Genomic DNA, 27432 nt, shown 5'->3' with positions numbered 1-27432 from the left:
TTTGACTCATCTCCAAGGGTTGCAGAAATCCTCCGAGGAGCCGGGGTCCCCAGGCCTGCCTTCTGAGCACCTGCTCTGGCCTGCGCGCCTATAGAGTGTGCTGGCGGCGCCTTCGACTGGCTCACAAGGCCAACTGTTATTACACTTTCCGGAAGTTTGTGAGCCAGAAGATGTCACGTACGTGGTTTGAAATCACCATTGAGGAAGTATTGACACCTGGGTTGTAGGAAAATACTACACTCCATCCCCCACCCCGACCCCGGGCTGACGTCCAACATCTATGCCCTGAACTACCCCAATTTCCTGTCTCTATTCTTATTTATTTTTAAAAATTTATCCGAAAGGCATAGTTACAGAGATCTTCCATCCTCTGGTCTACTCCCCAAATGCCTGCAATGGCTGGGGCTGGACCAGGCCAAAGCCAGGAGCCCTGAACTCCATCTGGGTCTCCCATGAGTAGCAGGGACCCAAGCACGTGGGCCATTCTCCACTGCTTTCTTAGGTGCATTAGCAGGGAGCTGGACTAGAAGTGGAGCAGTGGGGATCTGAACCAGTGTTCATATGGGATGCCAGTGTTGCAGGTGGTGGCATAAGCCACTGAGCCACAACACCAGCCCCTCTTTTTTCTTTAAGGATTTATTTGAAACAGTGACAAAGACGGGGGAGTGAGAAAGGGAGACAGAGATATCCATCTTTCATCCACTGATTCATTCCCCAAATGGCTACAACAGCTAGGTCTGGGCCGGGCTGACGCCCGGAACCAGGAACTCTCCTGGGCAGCCCCACGGGTGGCAGGGGCCCAAGCTCCTGGGCTATCTTTATCTGCCTTCCAAGGCACACTAGCAGGAAGCTGGATTGACAGTCGGGCATCTGGGACTGGAACCAATGCTCCATTACGGGACAACAGCATCAGAAGCAGCGGTGTGACTGGTTCTACAACCGCACCAGCTGCTCCTTGTCTCTGTTTAACACTGACATATTTCAGGTTCATTTTTATTTTATTTTACTTGACAGACAGAGTAAGACAGTGAGAGAGAGAGAGAGAGAGAGAGAGAGAGAGAGAGAGAGAGAGAAAGGTCTTCCTTCTGTTGGTTCACCCCTCAAATGGCCACTACAGCTGGCGCTGCACTGATCCGAAGCCAGGAGCCAGGTGCTTCTCCTGGTCTCCCATGCAGGTGCAGGGCCCCAAGCACTTGGGCCATCCTCCACTGCCTTCCCGGGCCACAGCAGAGAGCTGGACTGGAAGAGGGGCAACCGGGACTAGAACCCGGTGCCCATATAGGATGCCAGCGCCGCAGGCAGAGGATTAACCAAGTGAGGCACAGCGCAGGCCCCAACATATTTCAAGTTTAAATAATAAAATAACCACCTGTGTACTGATCACTCAACTTAAGTACTAAGCACTTAACCAATCCAGCAATGCCTGCCAACGCACACATCTGTGTCCCTGGCTTCACATGCTCTTCTCTCCCCGGGAATCACTCTGGGCTTTCTGATTACCAATGCCATGCATTCTTTGGCACTTCTGGCTCTATACAGATGTGAACCTCAACAGTATACGGTGTTGAGGGGGCTGGCGTTATGGCACAGCAGGTTAAACAACCATCTGTGACACGGGCACCCCATACTGGAGTGCTGGCTTGAGTCCTCGCTGCTGTTTCAAATCCAGCTCCCTGCACCCACGTGAGAGCGCCGAGAATTGGATGGAGCTCCCGACTCAGGCCTGGCCAAGACCTGGCTGTTGGAGCCATTTGGGGAGTGAACCAGGAAATGGAAAATCTGTCTCCCTGTCACTGTTTTACAAATAAAATAAATCACACACACACACACACACACACACACACGTGCTACTGTACTTTGTGCTAGTAGTACACTGCCTATTTAAACATTTTTTGTCAATCACACCGTAGAGGACATACTCCCCTGTACCTGCTCTTCTCACTCAAGATGGTTCATGTTGATAGGATTAAGCACCTGGTTTCCACTTACTCTGACTCATGTACAGTGTTCCACTGTAGATGGTCACACGAGTTCACTGATCCACTCCCTTGTTGGTGGGCATTTAAGATTGATATTTTATTTCTGCAACCATGAGCACAACAGCTATGGGCGTTTTTACTCATGTCTGTTTTGACACATGTGAACACTTCTCTAACGTATTTTCCTTGTGGAACTGGAGGGTCATGGAGCACACACTTCAGCTTACCTAGATCATGCCAGAGTGTTCACATCATGAATGTGTATGGCAGCTTTGTTCAGAACGGTCCCCAAACTGGAAACGGTTCCAATTCCAATCGACGGCAGAAAGGGGAGATAAGTTACGGTATCTCCAAAAGCTGGAGATAAATAATAAAACTAAGCTATACAAAGAGCAAACTGCAGCTACAGTAGGCAGACCTCACAGATACACTTAGTAAAAGAAGCCAACGCTTAGGGGCCAGCATTGTGACATTGGGAGTAAAGCCACTGCCACAGCATCCCGAATGGGCGCTGGCTTGAGTCTAGGCTGCTCCTCTCGATCCAGCTCCCTGCTAATGTGCTTGGGAAAGCAGAGCAAGATGGCCCAAGTGCTTGGGCCCCTGCACCCACAAGGGAGGCCCAGAACAAATTCCTGGCTTCAGTCTGGCCCAGCCCTGGCTGTCGCAGCCACTGGGGGAATGAAGCAGTGAATGTTAAGTTCTCTCTCTCTCTCTCTTTCAAATCAATAAAATAAATCTTAAAGAAGCCAACATTTGCATGAAGTTCTAGAACAAGCAAAATGAGTTTGTGATGATAGCAGTTAGAATAACAGTGACCTTGAGGAGGGGGATAAAAAGGAGGGAGGAGCATGAGGGGGCTTTGGAAAGATTCCATGTCGATGCAGGTGCTGGTTGCCTGGGTATATACAAGGGGACTTAAAAAAAGTTCTGGAACTTTTTGAAGGATATGTTAGAAAAATCATTGAGCTATAGACATAACAATTTGTGTACTCCATGTATGGTGCCATCCTTCCATTTAAAACTATAAAAAATAAAAGCACAAACCAAAGTGGCTGAACCAGTTTGCACCCTCACTGGCCGTGACCCTGCTATCGGGATAGTCAGACTTCTTCACTTTGCCAATTTGAGGAGTGGGAATGGCAACCAACTCCAGCTCCACTGGCAGTTCCCTGGATGCTAGAGAGGCTGGCGTCTGTTTCTATGTTTATTTGCCATTTGGGTTTCCATTCATGTCTAACTGCCTGGTCCCCGTCGTTTGCCCGCTTTTCTGTGGAGTTCTCTGCCCACCCGCCTTGGAATGCAGAAGCTCTTACATGTTCTGTCCCCTGCAGATTCACACACTCCAAGTAGTTTTCCAGTCTATGGCTTTTCTTTTCCAAATTTAAAATAAAACTGAAGGTTTAAATTCCAGAGTTAAAGAATTAACTCCTTTTATCCCAAGCTTCTTGATTTTAATTTACTAAACCCATTCACAGGGCATTAATAAAAATATTCTCCCATATCTTCTAAAAAATTCCAAGCAGGGCCAGCATTGTGGTGCAGTGGGTTAAGCTGCTGTCTGTGATGCTGGATCCCATACTGGGATCCCAGTTGTTTTATTTCCAATCCGGCTCCCTGCTAATGTTCTGGCAAAGCAGAGGAACGAGGCCCAAGTACTTGGACCCCTGCACCTATATGGGAGACCTGTTTGAATTCCTGGTTCCTGGCTTTGATGTGGCCCCGCCCTGACCATTGCAGCCATTTGAGTAGTGAACCAACAAATGAGATCTGTTTACTCTTTGTCATCCCATCTTTCAAATAAATAAAACTTTTTATTTTTATTTGAAAGGCAGTTACAGAGAGGCAGAGGTAGAGGCAGAGCAGAGAGAGGGGTCTTCCATCTTCTGGTTCACTCCCCAGATGCCTGGAGTCATGCCAATCTGAAGTCAGGAGCCAGGAGCTTCTTCCAGGTCTCCCACGTGGGTGCAGGGGCCCAAGCACTTGGGCCATCTTCACTGCTTTCCCAGGCACATTAGCAGGAAGCTGGATTGGAAGTGGGGCAGCTGGGACTCTAACCGGCACCCATATGGGATGACAGTGCTGCAGGCCAGGGCTTTAAGCTGCTGCGCCACAGCACTGTTCCCAATCTTTTTAAAAAAATTAAAAAAAAAGAATTCCAAGTAATCTTGACATCTCTTATACGCTTTGAATTTACATTTGTGTATGATGACAGGAGGTGCTGGTCCACTCTTTTTTCCATTTAAAAGGATACGGAGGCCGGCGCCGCGGCTCACTAGGCTAATCCTCCGCCTAGCGGCACCGGCACACCGGGTTCTAGTCCTGGTCGGGGTGCTGGATTCTGTCCCGGTTGCCCCTCTTCCAGGCCAGCTCTCTGCTGTGGCCAGGGAGTGCAGTGGGGGATGGCCCAGGTGCTTGGGCCCTGCACCCCATGGGAGACCAGGAAAAGCACCTGGCTCCTGGCTCCTGCCATCGGATCAGCGCAGTGCGCCGGCCGCAGCGCGCCGGCCGCAGCGGCCATTGGAGGGTGAACCAACGGCAAAAGGAAGACCTTTCTCTCTGTCTCTCTCTCTCTCTCACTGTCCACTCTGCCTGTTAAAAAAAAAAAAAAAAAAAAAAGGATACAGAGATATTCTACACACTCGACATGGTATTTTTTTTTTTTTTTTCCTGTACAGAGCTGGGCAAACCTTGAGCAGAGGCTGTGTCCACTTTACCTGCGGTGTTGAGTCCCCAGGGGAATCCCCTTCTGATCTTTTGCAGCCAGCAAGCTATTTTCTCCCAGCAGTCTCCTTGCTTCTTTCAGCTCTGCCTGTAGTCAACGCACTGAACGCCTGGGCACATGAAAGACTACAGGCATCCTATTTAAAACCCGGTCCTGCCGATTACAGTTACAGTCAAACCTGTATTGTCAGTCTGGGGCCTGACTGCAGGTGGGGCCAGGCAGAGCTGGGCTCAAAGGCCGCTTGTTGACTGGGAGAATGGATAATGCCGCCTGTTTGTTCCTGCCATTCCTGCCACTGACCAGCTGCCAGACTTGGCCATTTAAACAGCGCCACCTCTGCCGCCTCCCGCACTCTGTCCTGCACCCTGTGGATGCCCTTCTACTCAGAGGGACTATTCTTCCTAGCCGGACGTGGGCAGGTGACAAGGACTCAGCCACACCTGAGGCCTCTCCCACCCCGCATGCAGGGAGCTCCGGGGGGAATGCACAGGGAAACGCACACAGAACAGTGCTGCGATTTTGTTTCTCATCTGGAGCCTGGCTTTGAGTCCTTGCTCTCTCCCTTCTAGCTGGGAGGCCTTGGGCAAGTCACTCACCTTCTTTGAGCCTCCGTTTGGTTGTCCGCAGAATGAGTTAACGCGGGTAAAGCGCTCAGAACCACGCGCAGAGCAGGTGCTCAGCCAAGATGAGCTATTACTCTGCTCACCCGCACCAGAAAAGTTTACCAAGAGATACTTTAGGCAGCAGAGATGTCTGTTCCAAAGCCACGTGAAAAACGCCTTCATTTTCTCACAGCTGGGGAGTTTTGAAAAGAGCTCCCAGCCGTGCATTCCCCAGGAGGCTGCTCCAGGTTTTAGATTTTTTTTTTTTTTTCTTGCTCAGCTTTTGGATGGGAGGAGAAGAGGGAAGGGATGTTAAGGGATCACCAGTGGGCAGCCAACAAGCTGCATGCGGGCCCTGGATGTGCTGGGATCAGCCCCTTTAATTTGAATTAATAACTAAAGAAAAAGGAAAAAAAAAAGTCTGTATTTCCAAGTTTTTGGGAAAGATGTGGCTGGGACCTCTTTCCTACCTGGGACCTTTCTGTGATGTGCCCTGGGCTTTCAAGCGCACCTCCACCCTCCCTTGGCTCCCAGGCTGTGCGGCATCTGGGCGCAGGCACCACCCCGAGGGCAAGCAAGGGGCACTGTCAGCGCAGCTACCCTGCGGGTGAGCCACGGAGAGACCGGGGGCCGGCTGCTCCCACAGGGGACAAGGGCCCAGGAGGCAGGGGCTCAGCCAAGCTCCCTAGCCCCTGGGGTCTGGCTCCGCCCTTGACCTTTGCACCCCAAGCGAGCTCCCGCGTGAGGATCTGTAGGTGGATGCCTATGGGCCATCTCCCGCTGCCACCCAGCTCCTCCTGGAGTCCTTCTGCAGCGTCTGTCCTCACTGCCCACCCGCTTCCACGGGCCCCGCCAGGGAGAGACCCTGCCCCGTCCCCGCCTCTCCCCTTAGCCATGGGATCCAGCCTGCTTCCCCGCCGGCCACCCCGAGCTCGTGCTTCATAGTCTCTGGCGAGGACGCCACACGCGAAAAACACTTGGTCACCCTCTGCACACCGCCCCGCAGCCCCCAGCGTCTCCCCTTCTCCCCGAGCGACGTCTGTGATCGCTCCAGCAACACCCGACAGCCGCCGAGCCGGCCGACAAGCGCTCACACAGATTCCACAAAACCCGGGCCCGGCTTCCCTCCCGCGGCGCCAGCGGGCACCCTGCTCCGGGCTGCTCCCCGCCTCCGCGCCTCCGGCTCCCCGCCTGGAATGCCATCTCCGCCTCTGCGCCCGCCTGGGCTTCCGGTCGGCGCCGGCCGCAGCCGCCCCGGGTCGCCCTGGCTGACCACCGCCCTGCCGAGGTGGGCTCTCGCCCTGTCCCCTCGCCCCTGCCTGCCAGGCGCGTCGGAAGCGCGCCTTCTCTCTCCTCCGGGGACTCTCTCGCCAGGGGAAGCTCCCTGGTGTCTTTGGAACTTTCGGGAATCCCCTGACGCCGCGCCGCGCCCTGCTCTGCAGCGCCCGGAGCCGTCAGTCTGCAGGTTTGGACACGGGCGTGCAGCGTGGGCTCTCGCCCTGGAGAGGTCACTGGAGGAGGAGCGTGGACACGGAGCTCGAGTGGACACAAAGCACCATCGCCGCCGCGTCGCAGGGGCTTGGAAGTGGCGCCGGACTTCCTCCGGGGGAGGCGGAACGCCGAGGCTCGCGGGCGACAGGTGACTTGGCCAGGGTCGCCAGGTGAGTGGCGCGCTCAGCTTGGGCCTTTGACATCCTGGGACGGCGTGGGGCGGGCGCGACCCCCTACCCCCCAGCCCCCAGCGAAGCACGCCCCCGTCTGGGGTCCCCGGGTAGGCGGCAGAGCCCTCGGCTGGGCCTGCGGGGAGTTGCGCGCAGGGCGGCGGGGGCGGGGGCCCGGGCGGGGCCGACACAGGTGCTTCGCATCCGGCCCGGGTGGTGGGGTGGGGGGTGGGGGCGGCTCCGCGGAGCTTTATAAGCCGCCCGGGGTGCGGTGCTGCGCGCGGCTCGCTGCAAAAATAGTGCCCACGTGCGTGAGCGTCCCTCGGCGCGCCCGGCCGCCGCCCGGGCCGTCCGTCCTGCAGGGCCGCCGGCCCCATGGCGTTCCCGCTGGTAAGAGCCGCCCGCTCGGGCGGGGCTGGGCGGGCCCGGCCGCCGCGGCTAACGGTCCGCGCGCAGCCACGGCCGGCCCCGGTGGCCCTCCCCGGCCCCGCGGGCGCGCGCGCGAGCCCCGGGCGGGGCGCGGGTCACATGCCCGCGGGCGTGGGGCCGCGTGGAGGGGTGCACGGCCGGCCGGCCGGGGGGTTGGGGGTGGGCAGGGCGCCTCCTCGTGACTCAGGGCCTTTGGGCTTAAAGGCGCCGCGGCCCAACGGGGGCTGCGTTGCGGAGCGCCGGTGGCCTCGAGCGTCTGCCCGGACGGGCGCAGGCCGGACGGACGGGCGCCCTGGCGCCTGCGACACCTCGTCCTGTCACAGCCGTCGCGCTTGAGACCCGAAGGCGCCGGACGCTCTGGCGGCGGCGTGACGCTGCGTGGGGCCTGCGCTCGCCGGCGGAGCCACGACGGCGGCGGCGGCGGCGGCCCCTTTAAGGCGGAGGGATCGTCCCCTCGTGCCTCACGCGCGCTTTCCTGGCCCGGGGAGGTCACGTGGCTTCACACGTTCGGTCGGCGCTGGAGCCGGCGCCCGGGGGCGGGTTTGGCCGGGTAGTGGGCGCGCGCGCCCCCCGCGGCGGGGCATTTGCGACTGGGCGTGTGGCCGCGACGCGCCGCGCCCCACAGGTGTGGCGGCTTTGAGGTGGGTCGTGAGGGCGTGAGCTGGGGGGAGGCGCAGTGCGGCGTCGGTGTCTGGCGTGGAGCGCCTCAGGCGACGCCGCCCCTGCTTTCCGGGGTGCACGGGGGCCCGGGGCTGGGACCCGGGCGTTCTCCTTAGCCTGGCGCTCAGGCGCGGGTGCCAGGTGGGTGCGGCCTGCGCTTTAGTGGCGCTGTGGCCCCCGGGGCCCCGGGCTGGCCTCCAAGCTCGTGGTGGTGGGGCCAGGGCCTGTGCCTGCCGGGTGGCCCAGACCGCCTGCCCTGACTTCCCCTCCCGCTGGGCCCACTCGGCGTCCGTCTTCTCTTGTGTGTGTCCCTGGCCGTGGCGTGGGGGACCTCGGAAGCCGTACCCAGGCTGCAGGGAGCACCGCGTGGCCTGGTGCGTGTGCGCTCTGTATGGGGCCGGGGGCGCCTTGCAGGCCAGGCCCCTGTGCACGGGGCTCCCCGGACGGCTCCCGTGGGAGGCTGCAGGTCGGGAGCCCCGGGGTGGGAGTGGGGGACGACCCCCACATCAGCTTCGCAGAAGCCCGGGTTGCCTGGGGCGTGAGGCCCGGGCGCCTCCCCCACGGCAGGCAGGCAGGCAGGCAGGCAGGCAGGCAGGCAGGCAGGCAGGCAGGCAGGCTGACTCGGGTCTGGCTCCGATTAACGCCGCATTTCTCTGGCAACCGCTTCCCTTGGTCTCCCTGGCTACGGCTCTTCCTCCCCCTCTCTCCTGGCACCTGAGTAAACTGCTGGTCTGCGTCATTGGCTGGGGCCAGGGCAGGTGGGGCGCGTGTGGTTCCGGGGCCGGGGCAGGTGTCCCGGCCGCCTTTGGCCGTCGTGCGCCAGCTGGGAGCGTGTCACCCCAAGGCTCAGGTTCCCCGCAGAGTCTGGGGACACACGCTGGGTTAAAAAGGACAGAACGAAACCGTGGAAATCTGAACTTGGTGATTGTCGTCTTGGTTTTAATATAGGTGGGAGGGGATGGCAGCTGTGTTTCCCCCTGGGCTGCAGGCTATGGGGAACCGCTAAGGGGAGCAGTGCTCCGGGCTCCCTAGTCTCTCAGCCCCACTGGGCTTGCTGCAAGCTGAACGGTATTCGAAGAGCTTGTTGCTGTTAACTTTGTTTTAAAGTACCCCCCCACCCACACTCTTTAAGTGTTTATTTGGGAGAAAGACCTCCCATCTGCTGGTTCATTTTCTGCATTCCAACAGTGGCTGGGTAGGAACTGAGTCCAGGCCTCCCCCCGGCTGGCACTGCTACCTTCGAGGGTCTGCACTAATAGGAAGCCGGGGCCGGGAGCAGGAGAGCCGGTCATCAAAGCTCCTGCTCCAATGTGTGATAGGCGGCCTCTTACTTGCCAGGCTAAACACCTGTGCTGCAGGTTTTTTCTTATCACAGTAATTTAATCTTGAGAGGTCTAGTAGTGCACACTCAGTTTATAGTAATAGGATTTGGAAATTCACTACTCTCTATATAACTCAATCTTTGCGATATAAAACACTTGGCTTCCTCAGTGGTTATCTTATAAAGGGCTCCCTGGCCAAAAAGCCCCACGTGTGGAAGGGGAGCTGAGCCCATCTGTCTGGCACACACAGGTTAGTGGCACTTGCCGCTCAGGCCGGTTTTTGTGTTCTCTTTCGCTGTGGTGCACGGGCCGGTGTCTGTGAGGGAGAGTGGAGGATGGTGATTAAAGCAGTAGGACTTGCAGGGGCCAGCACTGTGGCACAGTGGGTTCAGCCACTGTCTGCAGTGCTGGCATTCCATAGGAGTGTTTGAGCCCCACCTGCTCCACTTCTGATCCTGCTCCCTGCTAATGCACCTGGGAAAGCTGTGGAGGATGGCCCAGGTGCGTGGGCCCCTGTACCCACATGGGGGACCCGGGTGGAGTTCCTGGCTATTGTGGCCATTTGGGGAGTGAACCAGCAGATGGGTCCGTGTGTTCCTCCTTCTGTAGCTCTGCCTTTCAAATAAATAAAACCTTAAAAGAAAAAAACCCAGGCTCACCACTTGGTAACAAGTAATCAAATGATAATAGCTGCCTTCATAAGTATTTTTGCTGGGTGAAAGCTGCTTTTGTTTTTAATCCCTAAAATGGGTTGGAAACAAAGCTCTCTGGAGCCTACGGTAGCATAAATGAGTGACCGAGAGCGCCTCTAATGGCTGCTAGCTGATCATTGTCCAGCAAAGATATGGCTCTGGAATTGATTTTTTTTTTTTGTTTGCCTTTTAAATATTTTAAAAAAGAAAACAGATTTAGAGAGAGGTCTTCCATCTGCTGGTTCCCACCCCAAATGGTTGCAGTGGCCAGGCTGGGCCAGGCCAGAGCCAGGAACTCCATCCAGGTTTCAGGGGCACTTGGAACATCTTCACTGCTTTCCCACTCACATTAGCAGGGAGACAGATCAAAAGTGGAGCAGCTGGGTCTTGAACCAGTGCTCCTATGGAATGCCGGCATTGCAGGTGGTGGCTTAACCTGCTGCACCACAACGCTTCCCTGGATTTTTTTTTAAAGACTTACTGTATTGATTTGAAAGGCAGAGCTGTGGAGAGAGGGGAAGAGAGATCTTGCATCCATTTGGGGAGGGACTCAGAGGATGGAACAGCCTGCTCTGGGCCAGGCAGAAGCCAGGAGCCAAGAACTCCATCCTGGTTTCCCACATGGGTGGCAGGGGTCTAAGGACATAGGTCATCTTCCACTGTTTTTCCAGGTGCATGAGCAGGAACCTGGTTTGGAAACACACCAGCCAGAACTGGAACCTGCACCAGATGTAGAATGCTGGTGTCACAAGTCTGGGCTCAATCTGTTGTACCACAGTACTAGCCCTGAGTTGATGGATCTGTGATGCTTCCCTCCCTCCCTCCCTTCCAGACAGGTAGGATTATAGACAGAGAAAGATCTTCCTTCTGTTGGTTCACTCCCCAAATGGCTGTTACAGCTGATGCTGTGCCAATCCGAAGCCAGGGGCCAAGGGCCTCTTCCTGGTCTCCCATGCGGGTGCAGGGTCCAAGCACCTGGGCCATCCTCCACTGCACTCCCGGGCCACAGTAGAGAGCTGGCCTGGAAGAGGAGCGACCGGGACAGAATCCGGCGCCCATAAGGGATGCTGGCGCCGCAGCCAGAGGATTAGCCAAGTGAGCCACCGCGTTGGCCCCTCTGATGTTTTTCCTAGTTAAGCGGGGAATCTTTCGACTTTTAAATATAGCTATTAAACTCTCTGTGGACCAAATGTAACATGAACCTTCCTATTAGATTTTCTCCCTGTTTTGCAGGTGAGGAAACAGGTTCAGAAAAAACAAGACAACAAGGCTACTAAGGGATGGAACTGGGTGCTAAGTCTCTGTGCTGCCAAGCCCAACCTGTCCTGTGTGTTTTGAAATATCAGAGCATCAGGGGGTGACTTGCGAGTGTGCGTGGTAGAGAGGTCTGGGGGCTCGTCTCGGTTCAGAGGCCAAGTGAACCCTACGGCACTGGCGGGAACCCCTGGCTGTTGTGGCCGCAGTGTGGGTCTTCCGAGCGTTAGCACAGCAGCGTTGCTGTCGGAGGAATGTGCTGTGTGTGTCATTCCGTGCTGTGTGTCCAGCAGCCAGCTGATCTGAGCTAGCCAGAGGGCTAGAGGAGGAAGGCTCCGCCCACCGTGGGGATGACCTTCCGACGCTGAGTAAAAGGCTCCCCTTTAGGAGCACTGAAGTGTCAGTTTTTCCTGAAACAAGTAAAATTTGAAATTATCTAATTATTTTGACTTAAAGAAATGGAGGTTAGTGAATCTCACCTTTCCTGTCTTAACTAAAGCTTCCATAATGATGTCTCTTAGATTTCCAGGAATAATTCCTAAGGGATTTTTAGCAACATGTGGCAAAATGCTCTTGGCTAAGCTCCTAGGGTGTTATGCTGCCCTGCCCTAGGAACAAGGGGCTGGGGTTTCAGTCACCCTAACAGATAGAAGAGTATGTACATTCATTTGTCTCTCATTCCCAAGGATTTAAAGCAGTAAAGGGCACAGAGCCTTTGTCAAAGGGTTTTTCTGTGAGCATGCAGACTTAAATACAAGCAAGCCCGCTCTTGCCTGTGGCTGGAGAGTGGAAAGATAGAAACTTTAAAATGTTCCCTATTCCTAGTCGCAGCCTTGATCAGTCCAGCACTCAGCTTTGAGTTCAGTGTCTGGATTTGGTGATGGAGCGGAGGAGTGACTGAGATGGATCTGCTGGTGTCATCACACACATGTGTGGATGTTTGTGTGCGCTTTCTCCCTGGTTTCAGGTCCCTTGGCTAAAATGACCATTCCCTGAAATTGTTTAAAGGGTAAATTAATAAGTGGGCTTGTATTTCTTAGTTTGACAGGAACGTGCGACTGAGTCTGGATATTAATGTTTAGACTGCCATGTTCAGTAAGCAGTGGCGGAGGCAGTGAGAATCATGGGATCAGGTCACAGATGACTTTCTCTGCTGTCAGAGCTGTGCTACTTTCATCCTGTTGGTAAATCAGCTTTTCCTAGGCAGTGTCTAAGCTGTACGCACTCTGGGGAGAATCTGCCAGAAAGCCCCTGGGTGGCGGGGGTGGGAATGGGTTTGGACCTAGAAATTCAGGTAGGAGGATATTTGTATCTATTTGAATTAAAATCAAGAAGCACTGATTGTGCCCTTTCAGTATTTATTAAGCCTTCTGTATGCTACCAGCTGTTCTCTGCACCCCCCCCCCCCCCCAAGCAGGTTTAGAGATGCCCTTTGTTGCAGGCTGCCTTAGCTAAACCGGCCTATGAGAGCTTCTGTAAGCACAAGTTCCGAATGCTGGAAGTTTCTGTGTCAGGCTAGGACTCCAGAACAGGGCATTTCTCTTGTGTCTGTGTGTGTGTGTGTGTGTGTGTGTGTGTGTGTGAACTGGCTGGAAAGATTGAACTGAAAGGCACACGTGGCATTAATAATATTTCATGTTTTTTCTAGATAAATCTGACCTACCATAAAAGTATCTAAATTTCAGAGTGGTGAATTCACTTTATAGATGCAATTTCCAGGGCATTTTGGGCTTTAAAAAGACTCCCATTAGGGATTATTTTGTCACCCTTTAGTGTGTTTTTAAATAACATGTGTAGGGTGGGGCAGGGGTTGTTCCTGACTAAATGGAATTGAACTTGGCTTTCAGTAGTTCAGAAAAACACCTAGGCTTGAATAATCCTTGAATTTTGCCTCACTTTGTAAGTATTCCTGTCTGCTTGGAGCATAGGTTCTAGTGAGGTGACACTCTTTGTTTTGCTAGTGATGATTTCCCTTGAGGTTATGGAGAATGCCCAGCAGGGCAGGGATGAAGACTGATTTGTGTGCTAAACATGGGTCACAGTTCCAAGTAGCTGGTGATGCTGGGAGTAAGCGGACTAGTCGTGTGAACTGGTTTATTCTTGTCCAGCATGGTGTGCTGGTGGTACTACAATCCCGGCGGGTCCAGCAGTGCCGCCTGCAGTCAGTGAGTGACCTCCCTGTTGGGAGAGAGCAGTTGCGTTGAAGGACAGGTTGGGCTTTTGAGAGAACGCTTAATCTCTTAGTACTTAACACCTGTGCTGTCTGCCTCTGGCTTTGTGCTCCTGGGTGCTGGCTCTGACACCACCCATCTGTCTCCTGAGGCTGCCTGTTCTGAGACTTTTTTTAAGCCATAATCTTGGAACTGTTTTGAAGCTCAAAAGGTGTTAAGGACATGTCTCCCGGGTGTAATTTTGAGGTAACACTAACCTCTTATTATAGTCTCTCCATTTTTTGCTGGACAAGAAGGATTAAGTTCAGAATGAAATGCAAGTGTTCTGATTGCATACAGAGAGTGGGCAGAATCCAGCTTTCCTCATTTCTAGACTGGCGTTACGTCTAGAGTTCATATACCTTGACCTCTGTCATGTTGGTGTCTGATTGTCTCATGTTACGTAGAATTTGTGCTTGGCCCGTAAGCTCTTTGTGGCGTCCTGCTTTTTTCTCCTCTATTTGACCAGTCTGTTCTGTCTTGGCATTTGCAGGCTTTCTTTCACCCCCTGAATACCACATTCCCTACAGTTCAGTCTGTTGACTCATTTCTATCCCCTAACGTAACATGAGGGCCTATGTATTGCTGTAAAAGCACCAGTTCTCTGACCAGGTTTTAGGTTGAGCTCTTTTGCCCTGGTTGTTCTTGGGACCTGTAGTTACTGATCGGGCATATACAAGGGGGTCTTCAGAAAGTTCATAGAGAATGGATATTATGAAAAATATCAAATTTTTGTACCAAAATAAACTTGGTTAATTCAGTTTTCCATGAACTTAACGAAGTACCTTTTTATCTTGGGACCTAGCAGGTCTGAAAACAGAACCAATTTCTTGCCTTCCCTCATCTCCTGGAGCTAATCAGATTCTATCCCTTTCACTCAATTGATCTAATTATTTTCCCTCTGCAGTGTCCCCTTGGGAGCAGAAACTGTTTTGGTGTTAGCTTTTTCTGTTTTCCCCTCCCACTGGATGTTGCAATTCAGAAAGATGCTGGGTAAATACACACTCGACGCTTTCCTTTGGAAAACTCACCAGTTTCTTTATCTAAAAAACTTCGATATTATTTTTCAGATTTATTTATTTGAAAGACAAGTTAAAGAGGGAGAAAAAGATCTTCCATCTGTTGGTTCACTCCCCAAATGACTAATGGCTGAGGCTGGGCCAGGCCAAAGCCGGGAGCCTAGAACCCCTATGTGGGTGGTGGGGGCCCAAGTCCTTGGGCCATCTCTCCTGCTTTGCCAGGCCCATTAGCAGGGAGCTTGATTGGAAGTGGAGCAGCTGGGTCTCCAACTGGCATTCTGTGTTATTTTAAGTTTGGACCAGAGATAATTCCACGTGAACAACAACAAAAATCCATGAACAATAATCTGATGCTTGTGGAGGGGTCAGAGATGACTATTATGTTGTACAGATTGCTTTCTCATTTTATGCCAGAGGCCACTCCAGGGACTGAGGATAAAGCAAGCCCTGGCTCCTAAGGAGTTAATGATCTGACAGGAACACAAACACATAAATAAGTTGTGTGCTATACTGTGAGCCCCACAGTGAATACATGTAGAGTGACATGTGTAGTAGGCAGGTAAAAGACTTACAGATTTGCAAGTTTTGCTAAACCAGCAGAGTAGGAAGGGTATTCTGGACAGAAGGAACAGCATGTACAGAGACAAGGAATATGTCTTAGAGGGCTTCTTTCAGGCAATATTCTAGAATTCTAAGTGCAAAGGGCACCATCCTGTGCAGTTACTGTGTGCCAGAGAAGTGCATACAACTGTAAAAAGGTATGCACAAGAATATTCACAGCAACCTAGAATCTGAAGAAAAGCAAAAATGAATGCCTGTCCTGTCAGGGATTCTCAAAGCCATGCCCAGGTTAGATGACTGACAGAACTTGGCAAATAATGGCACTTGTGTATGAGTTGACTTTTTGTGACTGTAGCTAAAACATCGAAAAGGAACTGCTGAGGAGTGGAGGGAGTTTACTTTGGCCTACAGTTTGGGATGGTCACAGTCTGAGATCAGGTGACTCCATCAGTTTAGACATCTTGTAAGGCTGCAGGATGGCAACTGCTGAACACGTGCACAGGGAGGCAGCACTGTGGGCTGAGCTGGCCAGCCCTTACACGGAGAGCTGCTTTCCCACACCAAGCCCCCAGTGGCCCAGAGACCTTCCACCAGGCTCGCCTTCCAGACACCCTTTATCCATTAGCCACTAACATTAATCCATTAACTGTGGACATAGACTTGGGGTTTAAACATCTGCATGAGTTTGAGGAGTGAAATCCTATTCAGTCCGTAACACATGGCTAGGATTTATTACAGCTAAAGGATACAAAGCAAAACCATCACAGGAGAGGGTGCATAGGGTGAGTTCTTGCGGGGAAGCCAGGTACCAGCTTGCAAGGGTTCTCTCCCAGAGGAGTCACACAGGACATAGCTTAATTTCCCCCATCCAACAACACATGTAATAGGGAAGCTGGCTGGAAACTTGGTGCCCAGGGTACCCCGCCCCCATTTCTTTTTTCAGGGGTGGTCAGTTAGGTATCCTCTGCTTGGAACACACCAAACTTCTAGGTTCCAGAGGAAAACAGGTGTTCACCAATCATTGTTTGTTCAGTTGAGGTATAACAAGTCCCCCTGTCCAGTCCTGGGAGTGGTAGGAACTCAAAACCCAAGTTCCCAGATGCCAGCCAAAAGATAGCAGGCAGGGCTGCTGTTTAACCCTTTCCTCTGCATACCGGTAAGGAAGAATGTAGATAAGCAGATTGTGTGTTTCCACGTCTGTAAAGCACTACATGATAAAGAACTACTGGACTCCCTGCAAAAGGCAGAAATCTAGGTGCTAAGTGGAAAAAGAAGCCAGATCCGAGTTGCCGGTTTCATAATTCCACCTGTAAGAAGTTGAAAATTAGAACTAGTGAGTAACAATGGCCGTCTGAACAGGATACCCTGGTGGGAGGGGAAGCCCATGGACATTGGAGATGTTCTTTGTCCTGATGTGTGTGGTAGGTCTGCAGTACTGCAAGTGGGTGAAAATGGATCCAACTGTGCTTGTAACCAGTGCCCCTTGCTGAATGTATGTGCCCCTCGGGTAAGTAGTAGACTGCTAAGGATCTAGCTTGACCCCAGGCTGCCACAGCAGGTTTGATCTGCTGCTCAGGGGCATGGCCTTCACCCTGTGGTAGCAGTTTTTATTTAAAGGGGAAAAAAGATTTGTTACTGAAAGAGTTGCAGAGAGAGATCTTCCATTCAGCTTGTTCACTCCCTACGTGGCCACAACAGCCAGCACTGGGCCAGACCAAACCCAGGAGCTTCATCCAGTTCTCCCACGTGGGTGGCAGTATCTAAACACTTGGGGGCCACTTTCTGCTGTTTTTCCCAGGCCATTATCAAGGAGCTGAATCAGAAGTGGGGCGGCTAAGACATGAACCCATGCCCATGTGGGATGCAGGTACCTTCTTTGCCTGCTACAACCCAATGCTGACCCCTGTGATAGCAGCTTTCAAAATCACCCACAGATAGCCAAAGCACTTCAAGAGGTTCACAAAAGTCAAATCTGTTTTCATAATTATGAAACGACAGTTGTTGTTGACATTCGCACTCTTGGCACAGGAACAATGGGGCTGGGTCCCTTAGCAGGAACCAACGCAGTGCCATGAAACAGCACATTCCCAGAAAAAGCCAGTTTGTCTGGATGCTCCGCCCTCTCCCCCCTCTTCTCCCTCTTGCATCCACTTTTTCACTCCCCAGATCCTGCTGAGACTGCATCTCCTACACAGATGATAGGGACCCAACTACCCAAGGTCCATGTTAGCAGGAAACTGGAGTCAGGAACTGGAGCCAAGTCTTGAACCCACATACTCCAGTATTGGACTTGGGTGTCTAAACTGGCATCTTAACCAGTTTTCCAGATGCCTTCCCTGAATATCCTTGAGGGACAATGAAGATTAATTTTATTAAATCTGAATACTGTTGCTTTTAATATTTTTGGGGACAAATAGGAAGTCAGTTGGTTTCATCTCTGTAGTGATTATCCTGAGGAAAAGTATGTATGATTGAATTTCAATAATTTTTTTCATGAGACACCTTTTTAGCTTGAAATAACGGACTACAGTTATTTAACTTTGGGTATTTGCCAGACCTTTTCATGAAAATGAACAAAGCAGGCTGTCACTTCACAAATGTAATTGACAATATTGCCAATGACAAAATTTGAGCTTTGAAGAAAAATTTCAAAAACCCTTATCTGCCACCACATGAGCTTGACACCTTCCCATGTTTGAAAAGATTCCCAGTGAGATTGTTGGTGCTGCTAACTATTGTCAGTTTGTAGAATCTGCAATAACTCCATAAATTAGGATCTGTCACATTACTAATATAAAGAATCAGGTATGGTTAAATATATTTATCCAAAGTGCAAGATAGACCAATGCATTTTAATTTTTATTTGAGAGAGATCTCCTATCTGCTGGCTTACTCTCCCAAGTGCCTGGAATATATGCAGCTAGGCCAGGCTGAAACCAGAGCCTTGAAGCCATTGTCGTCTCTGAACTGGGTGCTGGGACCCAGTTGAGCCATCACCTGCTGCCTACCAGGGTGTGCATTAGCTGGAAGCTGGAATCAGAAGTAAAACCAGACTTGAACCTAGACTCTGTATGGGACAGGGACATTCCTAAAAGTGTCTAAACTTCTACACCAAATGCCACAGTATGTGAAGAGTACATCAATCTAGTTTCAGGTTCCGTGCTACAATTAAACTTTAAGGACTTAACTACTTTGTGAGCTCTTTAGAGGCAGAGCTACGGTTATCTGAAAAAGCTGTTAAAACATTCCTCTTGGGGCCAGCATTGTGGTGCAGTGGGCATCCCATATAGGTATTGGTTTGAGTCCTGACTGATGCACTTCTTATCCAGCTCGCTGCTAATGCACCTGGGAAAGCAGCCACAGATGACTCAAGTGCTTGGGCCCCTGCCACCCACATGGGAGACCTGGATGCCATTTGAGGAATGAACTAGCAGATGGAAGATCTCTCTGTCCCTTTCCAACTAATCTGAAAATTATCTTCATAAACTTCAGCAAAAATTATAGAAACAAATAGGAAAGCCTAATTCACTTCTAAACCATATAATAAGACTGACAAAAAGTCAAAGAATTCTACTCTTTGCTAATTTTGTTGTGGAAAATTGTCATTTGTGTTAATACATAGTAGGCGCTTTTTTTTTTTAAAGACTTATTTTAGGAGCTGGCTGGCACTGTGGTGTAGTGGGTAAAGCCGCTGCCTACAGTGCCAGCATCCCATATGGATGCCAGTTTACTGGCACTGCTCTACTTCTGATCCAGTTTCCTGCTAATGTGCCTGGGAAGGCAGCAGAAGATTGACCAAATCCTTGGGCCTCTGCACCCATGTGGGAGACCTGGAAGAAACTCCAGGTTTCTGGCTTTGGATCAACCCAGCCCTGGCAATTTGGGGAGTGAACCAACAGATGGAAGACCTCTCTCTGCCTCTGCCTCTCTAACTCTGATTTTCCTCTGAAAGTTCCTCTGAAAGAGTTATATAGAGAGAAGTCCTCCATCTGCCAGGTCACTCCCCAAATGGCTACAATGACCAGGGCTGGGCCAGGCTGAAGCCAGGACCCTCCTCTGGATCTCCAACATGGGTCCAAGGTCACGAGGACTCTGCTGCCTTCCCAAGCTAATCAGCAGAGAGCTGGTTTGGAAGCAGAGCAGCTAGGGCTTGAACCAGTGCCCACATGGGATGCCAGCCCTGCAGGTAATGGCCTAAACCCCTGTTCTACAGCACCAGCTCCATAGGTTTGTTTCTTAAATGATGACTTTCTTTGGTTTTAATTTCTAATGGGTAAATATTGATAGCTAGAATCCATTTGCACAGATGTACTTGAGGTCTTAAATTTTGTAAGAATATAGCAGAGTCCTGAGACCGAAGTGTTTGAGAAGCATTGCCCGTTGAGCATCAGGTTTGTACTTTCCACAGATCTTTTAGTAACATCGGACAGGAATGAAAACATCCTGAAGGCTTCAGAAATGTCCATAGGGTCTGATAAGGCACAGTGAACTTAGAAGACTCAGAATGGCGTGTGTGGAATGGGAGAAGAGCACCTGATACCCGATTTCAGGAGTTAAAAAGAGTAAGCACTGGGGCTAGTGTTGTGGTATAGCAGAATAAGCCCACAGCCTGCAACACTGGCGTCCCAAGTAAGCACTGGTTAGAGTCCCAGATGCTCCATGTTCAATCCAGCTCCCTGCTGATGTGCCTGGGAAATCAGTGGAAGGTGGTGCAGGTGGCCCTTGTTGGCCACACGGGAGACCCAGGTGGAGTTCCAGGCCCTTGACTTTGGCCTGGTCCAGCCCTGGCTGTTGTAGCCATTTGTGGGGGTGAACCTAGTAGCTGGAAGGTTTCTTTTAATCTCTCCCTCCCTGTAAATAATAGATCTTGAAAGGAAGATTAGGCGGTGGAGATGGGGATAGGGGTTGCTCTGTGCAGAAGCTTGATGGGGAAGCTGGCTACCCAAGGGAAGGTAGAATTAAGGGCATATCAACATGGGAGAGAGCTGATCATGTTTACAAATAGGGGTGAAGAGGGTGGCAGTGACCACTGACCAAGAGGTCCAGAGTGTGGAGAGGTGGAATGTGGAACTGCTGTCTGAGTAGGGAGGGTAGTCTGTCGGAGAGCAAGTGATGGAAGCTGTGACAGGCAGGGAAGTGCAGAACGGAACCTATGTGACCGACTGTCCCGAGCCTCCAGGTTCTCCTCTTCCTCAGGAGATTTAGTGTGTGTCGTTCTCGCCTTACAAAGAAAGACTTGCTTAGAGAAGTGAAAGTCCCAGTCATCATCCAGTTATGGAGCACGAGTGGTCAGATTGGGACCCCTGGCTCCAGGCTCCTCCTTCCTTCTACATTAAGACAGCTTGGGGGATCTGGTGCTATGGCGTAGTAGGTTAAGCCTCCACCTGTGGCGCCAGTGTCTCATATGGGCACCAGTTTGGGTCCTGGCTGCTCCTCTTTAGTCCAGCTTGCTGCTTGTGACCTGGGAAAGCAGTAGAAGATGACCCAAGTGCTTGGGTCCTTGCACCCACATGGGAGACCCAGAGGAAGCTCCTGGCTTCAGATCGGCCCAGCTTCGATCGTTATGGCTATTTGGGGGTGAACCAATGCATGGAAGACCTGTCTCTCCCTCTATAACTCAAGTCTTCTTAAAAACAAACAAAAAAAAAAAAAAACAAAACAAAACTTGGGAAAGAACTGTTTGGAGAGGAGAGGAGATCATGTTCCAGGTACAGCTCTTAGAACCCTGTAGCCTGCGGACTGGTCTGTGGTCCAGAAGTAAAACCCCAGATCCTGAAATGACTTTGAGTAGCTGGGAGCTTTGCCAGTGAGAGAAGAGAAACTTGATGAGTCACTATTTTTCTTGATCTCTAAGCTTAAGAGAATTACTATCATTTATGGAGGCCGTGATTGATGTGAGGATGCCTGTGATGCAGGGTGTGTGGGTCTGCCTTTCATATAGTGATCTGTATTGATCTTGCTGGGTGCTGCCAAGACACAGGCTGTGACAGACCTTAGAATTTATCAGATTGGTGAGCTGACAGGTAAGGATGACATGAGCTACAGTTGCAGTGACCATGCACTCTGGAAACTCTTGAGCAGTCTTGGTATTAAATATTCCCTGAATGGGCTCAGAAACCTGTGCTGCAAATTGTAGTACTTCCTGTTTCCAGACTAACAGGGCAAAGAGAATGATAGACACACACTGTGGAAGCTGTAGAATGACCAGAGATGTCAAGGGAGAGTCAGGGTGCGTGCTTCCTGAGTTGAGTGGACAGCAGTTGAGGATCTGATCCCCTAAAGAAGCCACGTAAGAGCGACCTTAAGTGTCAGCTATGTACGACAACTGTGAAGTCACTCATTGAGGGCCAGTTGTGTGGTGTCGGGCTTGCTGGCAGGGTACTGTGGATTGAGAGGAAGAACAGAAGGTTAAGTGACGAAGTAGCATGTTTTCTGGGAGGTCGGCAGGAAGCAGAAAAAGACAGTAGGATGTATTAAGGCAAGAAAAGTACGGGTTTTTAAGGTGCGAGAGCCCAGAGCAAACCTAGAGATGGAAGGAGGCAGTGGAGAAGAAAGTCGGAGGAAGGAAGAGAAGGAATCCTGTGTTGACGGCTTTACTTCTCTTTCTGATGGCGGAAGGAAACGAGGACCCACAGCCTTAACTCGGTTATTCCCGGTGAACTTCCCTGTTGGTTCCGCTCTGCATCCTCTCCCCCTGCTTGCTTGTCCTCTGCCTGCATGCTTTCTCTCACCTGCTTGTTGAACTTCTACCTTCTCATTGTTCTCCAGCTTCAGAGGCTGAATCCTGAAGCTGGTCCAGACACCTGGTTCACTCTTCTCTCCTCCTTTAGTGTCTTGTGCTTTCTTTGGTCCCTGTTCACTTGGCCGGATTTGTCCCTTTCTGCCACTTAGTGATGATCCTGAGGCAAGGTTTTATCCACTTCTGTAATCTCAGCATCCAACATAACAGATACTCCATATTTATAAACTACTGACTTGAACTGTGAAGTTACCACATGGTTCTTTTATAAGGGTAGACTTGAGACATTTGCATATGGACCAACCTAATTTTTATTGAGTTTATGCATGGAAGGCTCAGGTGGAAAAATGAAGAGAAGCATTTCCTTACAGGCATTAAAATTAAGCCAAAAACTTAGCTTTGAGTGCCTAGTGACCAAAACAAACTTGGAGATTTTGCTAGAAGGCTCACATTTTTCCATAAGGAAAACTTGCCAGTTCCTCATAGGGAGCTATAACATTTCCTGATCTGTGGTCTGAATGACATTTTTCTAAGTGTTCTTAAAAGGGCTGTTTAAAATTGTTTTCAGAATCTATAAATCTAGAGGTTTTATTTTGCTTTATTAGTAGCATAAAACTGAAATAAAAGTGCCAAAGTACATCTCAGTAGCACCAGTTCTTTGGAGCATCTGAGTATATTTTTGTTGCTCTGACCTAATTGTAAAACAAAGTTTAAGACCAATGCCTTCAATTAAAAAAAAAAAAAAAAACTGGATAATTGGGAGGAAAAAAAAAATTTCAATTCTTAGTGTAAATAGTTTTGCAGGAGCTCACTAGCTCAATCTGGATTCCAGCCTTCAAACTCCCTGTGGAGAGGTGGGCATTTGGCACAGCAGTTGTCACTTGTATTTCCCGCGTCCCTTATCAGTGTGCCTGGTTTGAATCCTGGTTCCTCTGCTTCCTTTCTGTCTTCTTGCTAATGCACACTTTGGCAGGCAGCAGGTGCTGACGCGGTACTTGGGTCCTTGCCACTTATATGGGTACCTGGTGGGTGGAGTTCCAGGCTCCTGTGGCAAGCAGGCACTTGGAGAGTAAGTTACACACACGGGTGTGCACATACCACACACACTTACTCACTCATTCGTATTCATTCTTCCCCTCCTTCCCTGCAGTTCTCCCTCCCTTGCTGCCCCCTCCCCATCCCTTTCTCTCAAACAAAATTAAAATTTTTTTAAATTTTTTAACAGGCAGAGTTAGAGACAGAGTGAAAGGTCTTACTTCCATTGGTTCACCCTCCAAAGGGCTGCTATGGCCGGCGCTGTGCTGATCCAAAGCCAGGAGCCAGGTGCTTATCCTGGTCTCCCATGGGGTGCAGGGCCCAAGCACCTGGGCCATCCTCCACTGCCTTCCCCAGCCACAGCAGAGAGGTGGACTGGAAGAGGAGCAACCGGGACTAGAACCTGGGGTACCGGTGCTGCAGGTGGAGGATTAGCCTAGTGAGCCGCAGCGCCGGCCAAAATAAATTAAAAAATTTAAAAACCTCTCTGGGTGGGGAACAGACTGTTTGCCCTTCGGATGGACCAGACTTCATAAGTCCATAGGATGATGAGTCGATAGCAGATGACTAGCACTAACAGTAACGTCTCGGGAATCTGCTTTGTTGGTATCATGTTAACTCAAAGCACACCAAATAGAAATCAACCCAGAGGTGGTAGAGCTAGCTTTCATTTATGACAGTTGAAGACCTGCAAACCAGGATTTTGACTGGAGGGAATGGCTGTCCCCTGCCCTGGTGAGCCTTAGTAGTGTTAGATAGCTAAGGCAAGCCCAGAGTTTCCAGATGAGGAACTTCTAGGTTTCTTCTGCCGTGCAGATAAGTTTAAAATTCTGAGGTCTTATTCTTCAACCAGCAAACATCCATGTGGTGTAGATTCCAATTATTTTTAAAGATGTATTTTACTTACTTGAAAGGTAGAGATTAAAGAAATCTTCCATCTGCTGGTTCACTCTCCAAACGGCTGCAACTGCTGAGGCTGGGCCAGGCTGAAGCCAGGAGCTTCCTCCTGGTCTCCCACGGTGCAAGGGCCCCAGCACTTAACCATCCTCTGCTGCTTTCCCATGCACATTAGCAGGGAGCAGAACAGGAAGTGGAGCATCTGGGGCTTAAACGTGTGCCCGTATGGGATGCCAGTGCTGCAGGTGGCTGCTTAACCCACTGTGCCACAGCACTGGCCCCCTAGGTTCCAGGTTTTAAAGAATTATGAGTGATACTTTCAAACTATAGATGCAAAAAGAGAAACCCAGTTCTTTGCTGAAACAGGTCAGCTTCCTATTGAACTTGGCTAGGATGAATAAACCGAAAGCATACTGTGGAGTAACACCAGTTTAATCACCTGTATGGAATTGGACACCTGCCACTGGGAAGTTACTGAGTAGGTCCCTGTATATCATGCATTTCTGATTACTGCAGTGTGGGTGGTACCCATTCTGTATCTCAGGTCACCAAGGCTCAGTGACACCTCTGTGATGGACCAGGTGTCTGTACTCCAAAACCAGTGTTCTTTCTGCTCTTTGGAACAGTTGTTGGGGGGAAAGGAGTCACACCTGTGGAAAAGGAGAATGCCTTTTTTTGCAGACAGCTCCCTGCACACATTTTTGTATCCCATGATGAGAGTGTCAGCTCATGTCTGAAGAGGAGAAGGCTGAGGCCTGATCTGAAATCATTTGGCTTCGTAGAGATTTCTGCATGAGCCGTTCATTCCAGGGAGGTAGAACTACCTATCTTGAGGCCGTTTTTCACTGTATTGTCAGCACTGAGCTTTAAAGGAGGTTTTTTTGTTGTTTTGTTTTGTTTCTTGTCTTTTTTTTTTTTTTTTTTGCATTGCCAGGCAGCTCTTCTTCATTAGTATTGAAGTTTGCACATTGAGTCTCTGAAGCCTACTTTCCTGTCCACAGTGACCAGACCAAATAAAAAACCTCTACCGCTCTCACTTAATGGCAGATTATCAGGCAATAGCAGAGGAACTAAGACTCTTTTCCTGATGGCAAGACCCTGGTCTGGATTCAGACCTGTCTGTTTGCTGAGGTTTAAGTATCCATTATTCAAAGTAAATGGGTCTGTGAGTATGGGGGTGGGGGGAGGGCGGGTAGCAGACTTCTGTTTTGAGAAAGAAACTGAATTCATTGATGCAGAAAGTTTAAAAGGCTCAGTGTATGCTATGTAGATCCAGGTTCTAAGCAGTTCTGTTTGACATATCTTTAGTTCTTTAGTGGACTCTTTAAAGTCTTTTAAATGATTAGAAGGAAGAGTTATGGGATCTCAGGTACAGGAGGGCCTGGGGTCTTCAAAGGAATAGTTGCCCTACTTTAGCTCATTTATCTCGTTTAATGGGCAGGTCTCTCCTCCCTGCAGTGGCCTCTGACCCCATGCTGTAATGATGATATTGACAGACAGCATTTCTCTGTCCAGCATGTACTTATGTGTTAGGCTCTGTGCCTGATGTGTAGTCACAGAAAGCTGAGGTAGTAGTATGACTTTATGACTTTTAAAAGAAACGAGTGCATGTCCACTCCTGTCCACTCTAAGGTGCACAGTGACGGGGCCTAGGCTGGAAAGGACTTGGGGCTCAACCCAGATCTCCCACCTGGGAAGCAGGAACTTGCTTTCTTGTGCCATTACCCCTTCCTCCCCAGGGTATACACTGGTAGGAAGCTGGAGTTGGGTATCCAACCTAGACACTTAGATATTGGATGTAGGAGTTTTTATTTTATTTTATTTTTTTAATTCTATTTGAAAGAGTTAGGGAAGAACAAAGGTTTCCTTCTGCTGGTTCACTCTCCAGATGGCTGCGATGGCCAGGGCTGGGCCAGGCCAGAACCAGGACCTTCCTTTGGGTCTCCCATGTAGGTGTAGGGGCCCAAGGACCTGGACCATATTTTGCCTTCCAAGGGAGGGAAATTGTCAGACAGGGAGTTGGATCAAAAGGGGAGTAGCCAGGACCCAAACCAGCACCCAATATGGGATGTTGGCGCTATACATGGTGGCCCAGCCTGCTATGCCACAGTGCTGGCATGTTAATAACTACTGATCCAAATGCCAGTCCCAGTAGGGTTTTATCCCTTATGGTACATTTAAGAAAAGTGGTAGATCAGTTCCCCATCTAACCGGGCCAGCTTTTTTCCCCTTGCAATTCGGTTATTCAAGGCAAATGTTGATACTTAAGAGGCAAAGCAGTATGAGGTACGAATTGAACACCGCATTTACTTTTTATTTTCAATTATACGGAGTTAGAACTCTGATTTGGTGTGCATGAGAAGGGGTGGGAGGCATGCTGGGAACCATTTGCCTAGTTTACATGTTATAGCCCAAGGTCCTAACAGGGCAGGGTGGCCATACTCCTAAATTTAGACATATTCCTAAGTCATATATTTTTTTCCCTAGGATGTTTGAATGGTAAGGTTCTTAGACCTTCCTCTTCTGGGCAATCCAGTTTAACCTAAAGGCTCCAAGTCTGCATCTTTCCCCTGCTTACTAGGATGCTTTTCTCATGGCCTTCCTGCCCCTTGTCTTTCTTATACCTGCTGGTGGTCTCTAAGACTTATACAGTTGCTAGTCACCTGTCCTCAGATGTGGCCAGCATCTGAGAATCCACATTTATAATATTATATTTCTGTTACAATAAATAAAAAGCTTATTTTTTTTTTTTAAGGGAAAGGGTTTATTGGGGAACACCCTATAGACCGGAGTGAAGGGGTGGCGAAAGAAAAAGAGAGAAAGAGAATATAAGAGAAACAGAGAGGAGAGGAGCTAGCAAGGAGAGAAGATAGAGCAGAGCAGAGCCAAGAGAGCTCGTGTTCAGGAACAGGCCCTTTTAAAACTTCCCCTGAGGGCGGGCAGGGAAGCAGGAGCAGCGAATCCCCTTAGGATGGGGGTGGAGCCTGGCTCAGGTAGCTGGGCCATGAGGCCACCTGGCTAAAACTGCCCCTTTTGTTTTTTATAAAGCAGGGTTTGTATGGGATTACATTAGTCCCAAAAGTCCAGGAGGGGTAGAGGGACGATGATCTGTCTTTAGAGCTACTTCCTGCTGACATGGGGCGATGAAGTACTCTTCGCTGGCAAGGAGCGATGTTTCAAGCCGCTGTCTCCTGGGTGGGGAGCTGAGTATATCCTTGTAGCAACATTTGGTTGACCGCCTGGTTGCTGAAGGCCTTCATTTGTTCCATTATAACCTGCTGTAAGCACTTAGACACTGTAGTATAAAAGACATGGTGAGACTTTTAATTAACTAGGTAATGAGAGGATTTTATAGAGAGGAAATGGGGGGGGGGGGTGTCTCTGGACCCTTATGGGGACAGGATGTGCTTTCAGCTGATTCCAGCCAAGACTGGGAGAAAGGCCACTTAACTTTTGTAGGTAGTGGGGTTTGTAGAGAAATTCTGAACAATCATACAACATTAAGTGGGGAAGAGGACCATCAGTACACACAGGTTGGGAGTAGAGCCATTGGCAGTAGAGTAGAGGCTATGGTTACAAAGGAATGAGGCCCAAGTGGGCTAGATACAGAGGACAGAGTTGTTATTAGAAAACCTAAGAAAGGTGCTAAG

General features: G+C 50.4%; 1 protein-coding gene across 14 annotated transcripts in view; it reads left to right on the top strand.

Annotated features, from left to right (window-relative positions):
* The first annotated feature begins 6516 nt into the window (after nucleotides 1–6516).
* The window catches only part of CPEB1 (cytoplasmic polyadenylation element binding protein 1), a 100312-nt gene continuing 79396 nt past the window's right edge, over nucleotides 6517–27432 (top strand). For 6 of the 14 annotated variants that reach the window (XM_089310767.1, XM_051834247.3, XM_051834245.3 and 3 more), the window contains exon 1: nucleotides 7211–7354. In XM_089310767.1, coding sequence (XP_089166893.1) covers nucleotides 7340–7354 — 15 coding nt within the window. In that variant the 5' untranslated portion in view covers nucleotides 7211–7339. The other 8 variants (XM_089310770.1, XM_070054565.2, XM_017337568.4 and 5 more) reach the window with 6 other exon arrangements.

Source organism: Oryctolagus cuniculus, chromosome 12 (genome assembly GCF_051225735.1).
Source record: "Oryctolagus cuniculus isolate XC-2025 breed Fujian yellow rabbit chromosome 12, ASM5122573v1, whole genome shotgun sequence".
NCBI lineage: Eukaryota > Metazoa > Chordata > Mammalia > Lagomorpha > Leporidae > Oryctolagus > Oryctolagus cuniculus.
The sequence above is the reverse complement of the archived record's forward strand: the minus strand, read 5'-3'. Positions and strand labels throughout refer to the sequence as shown.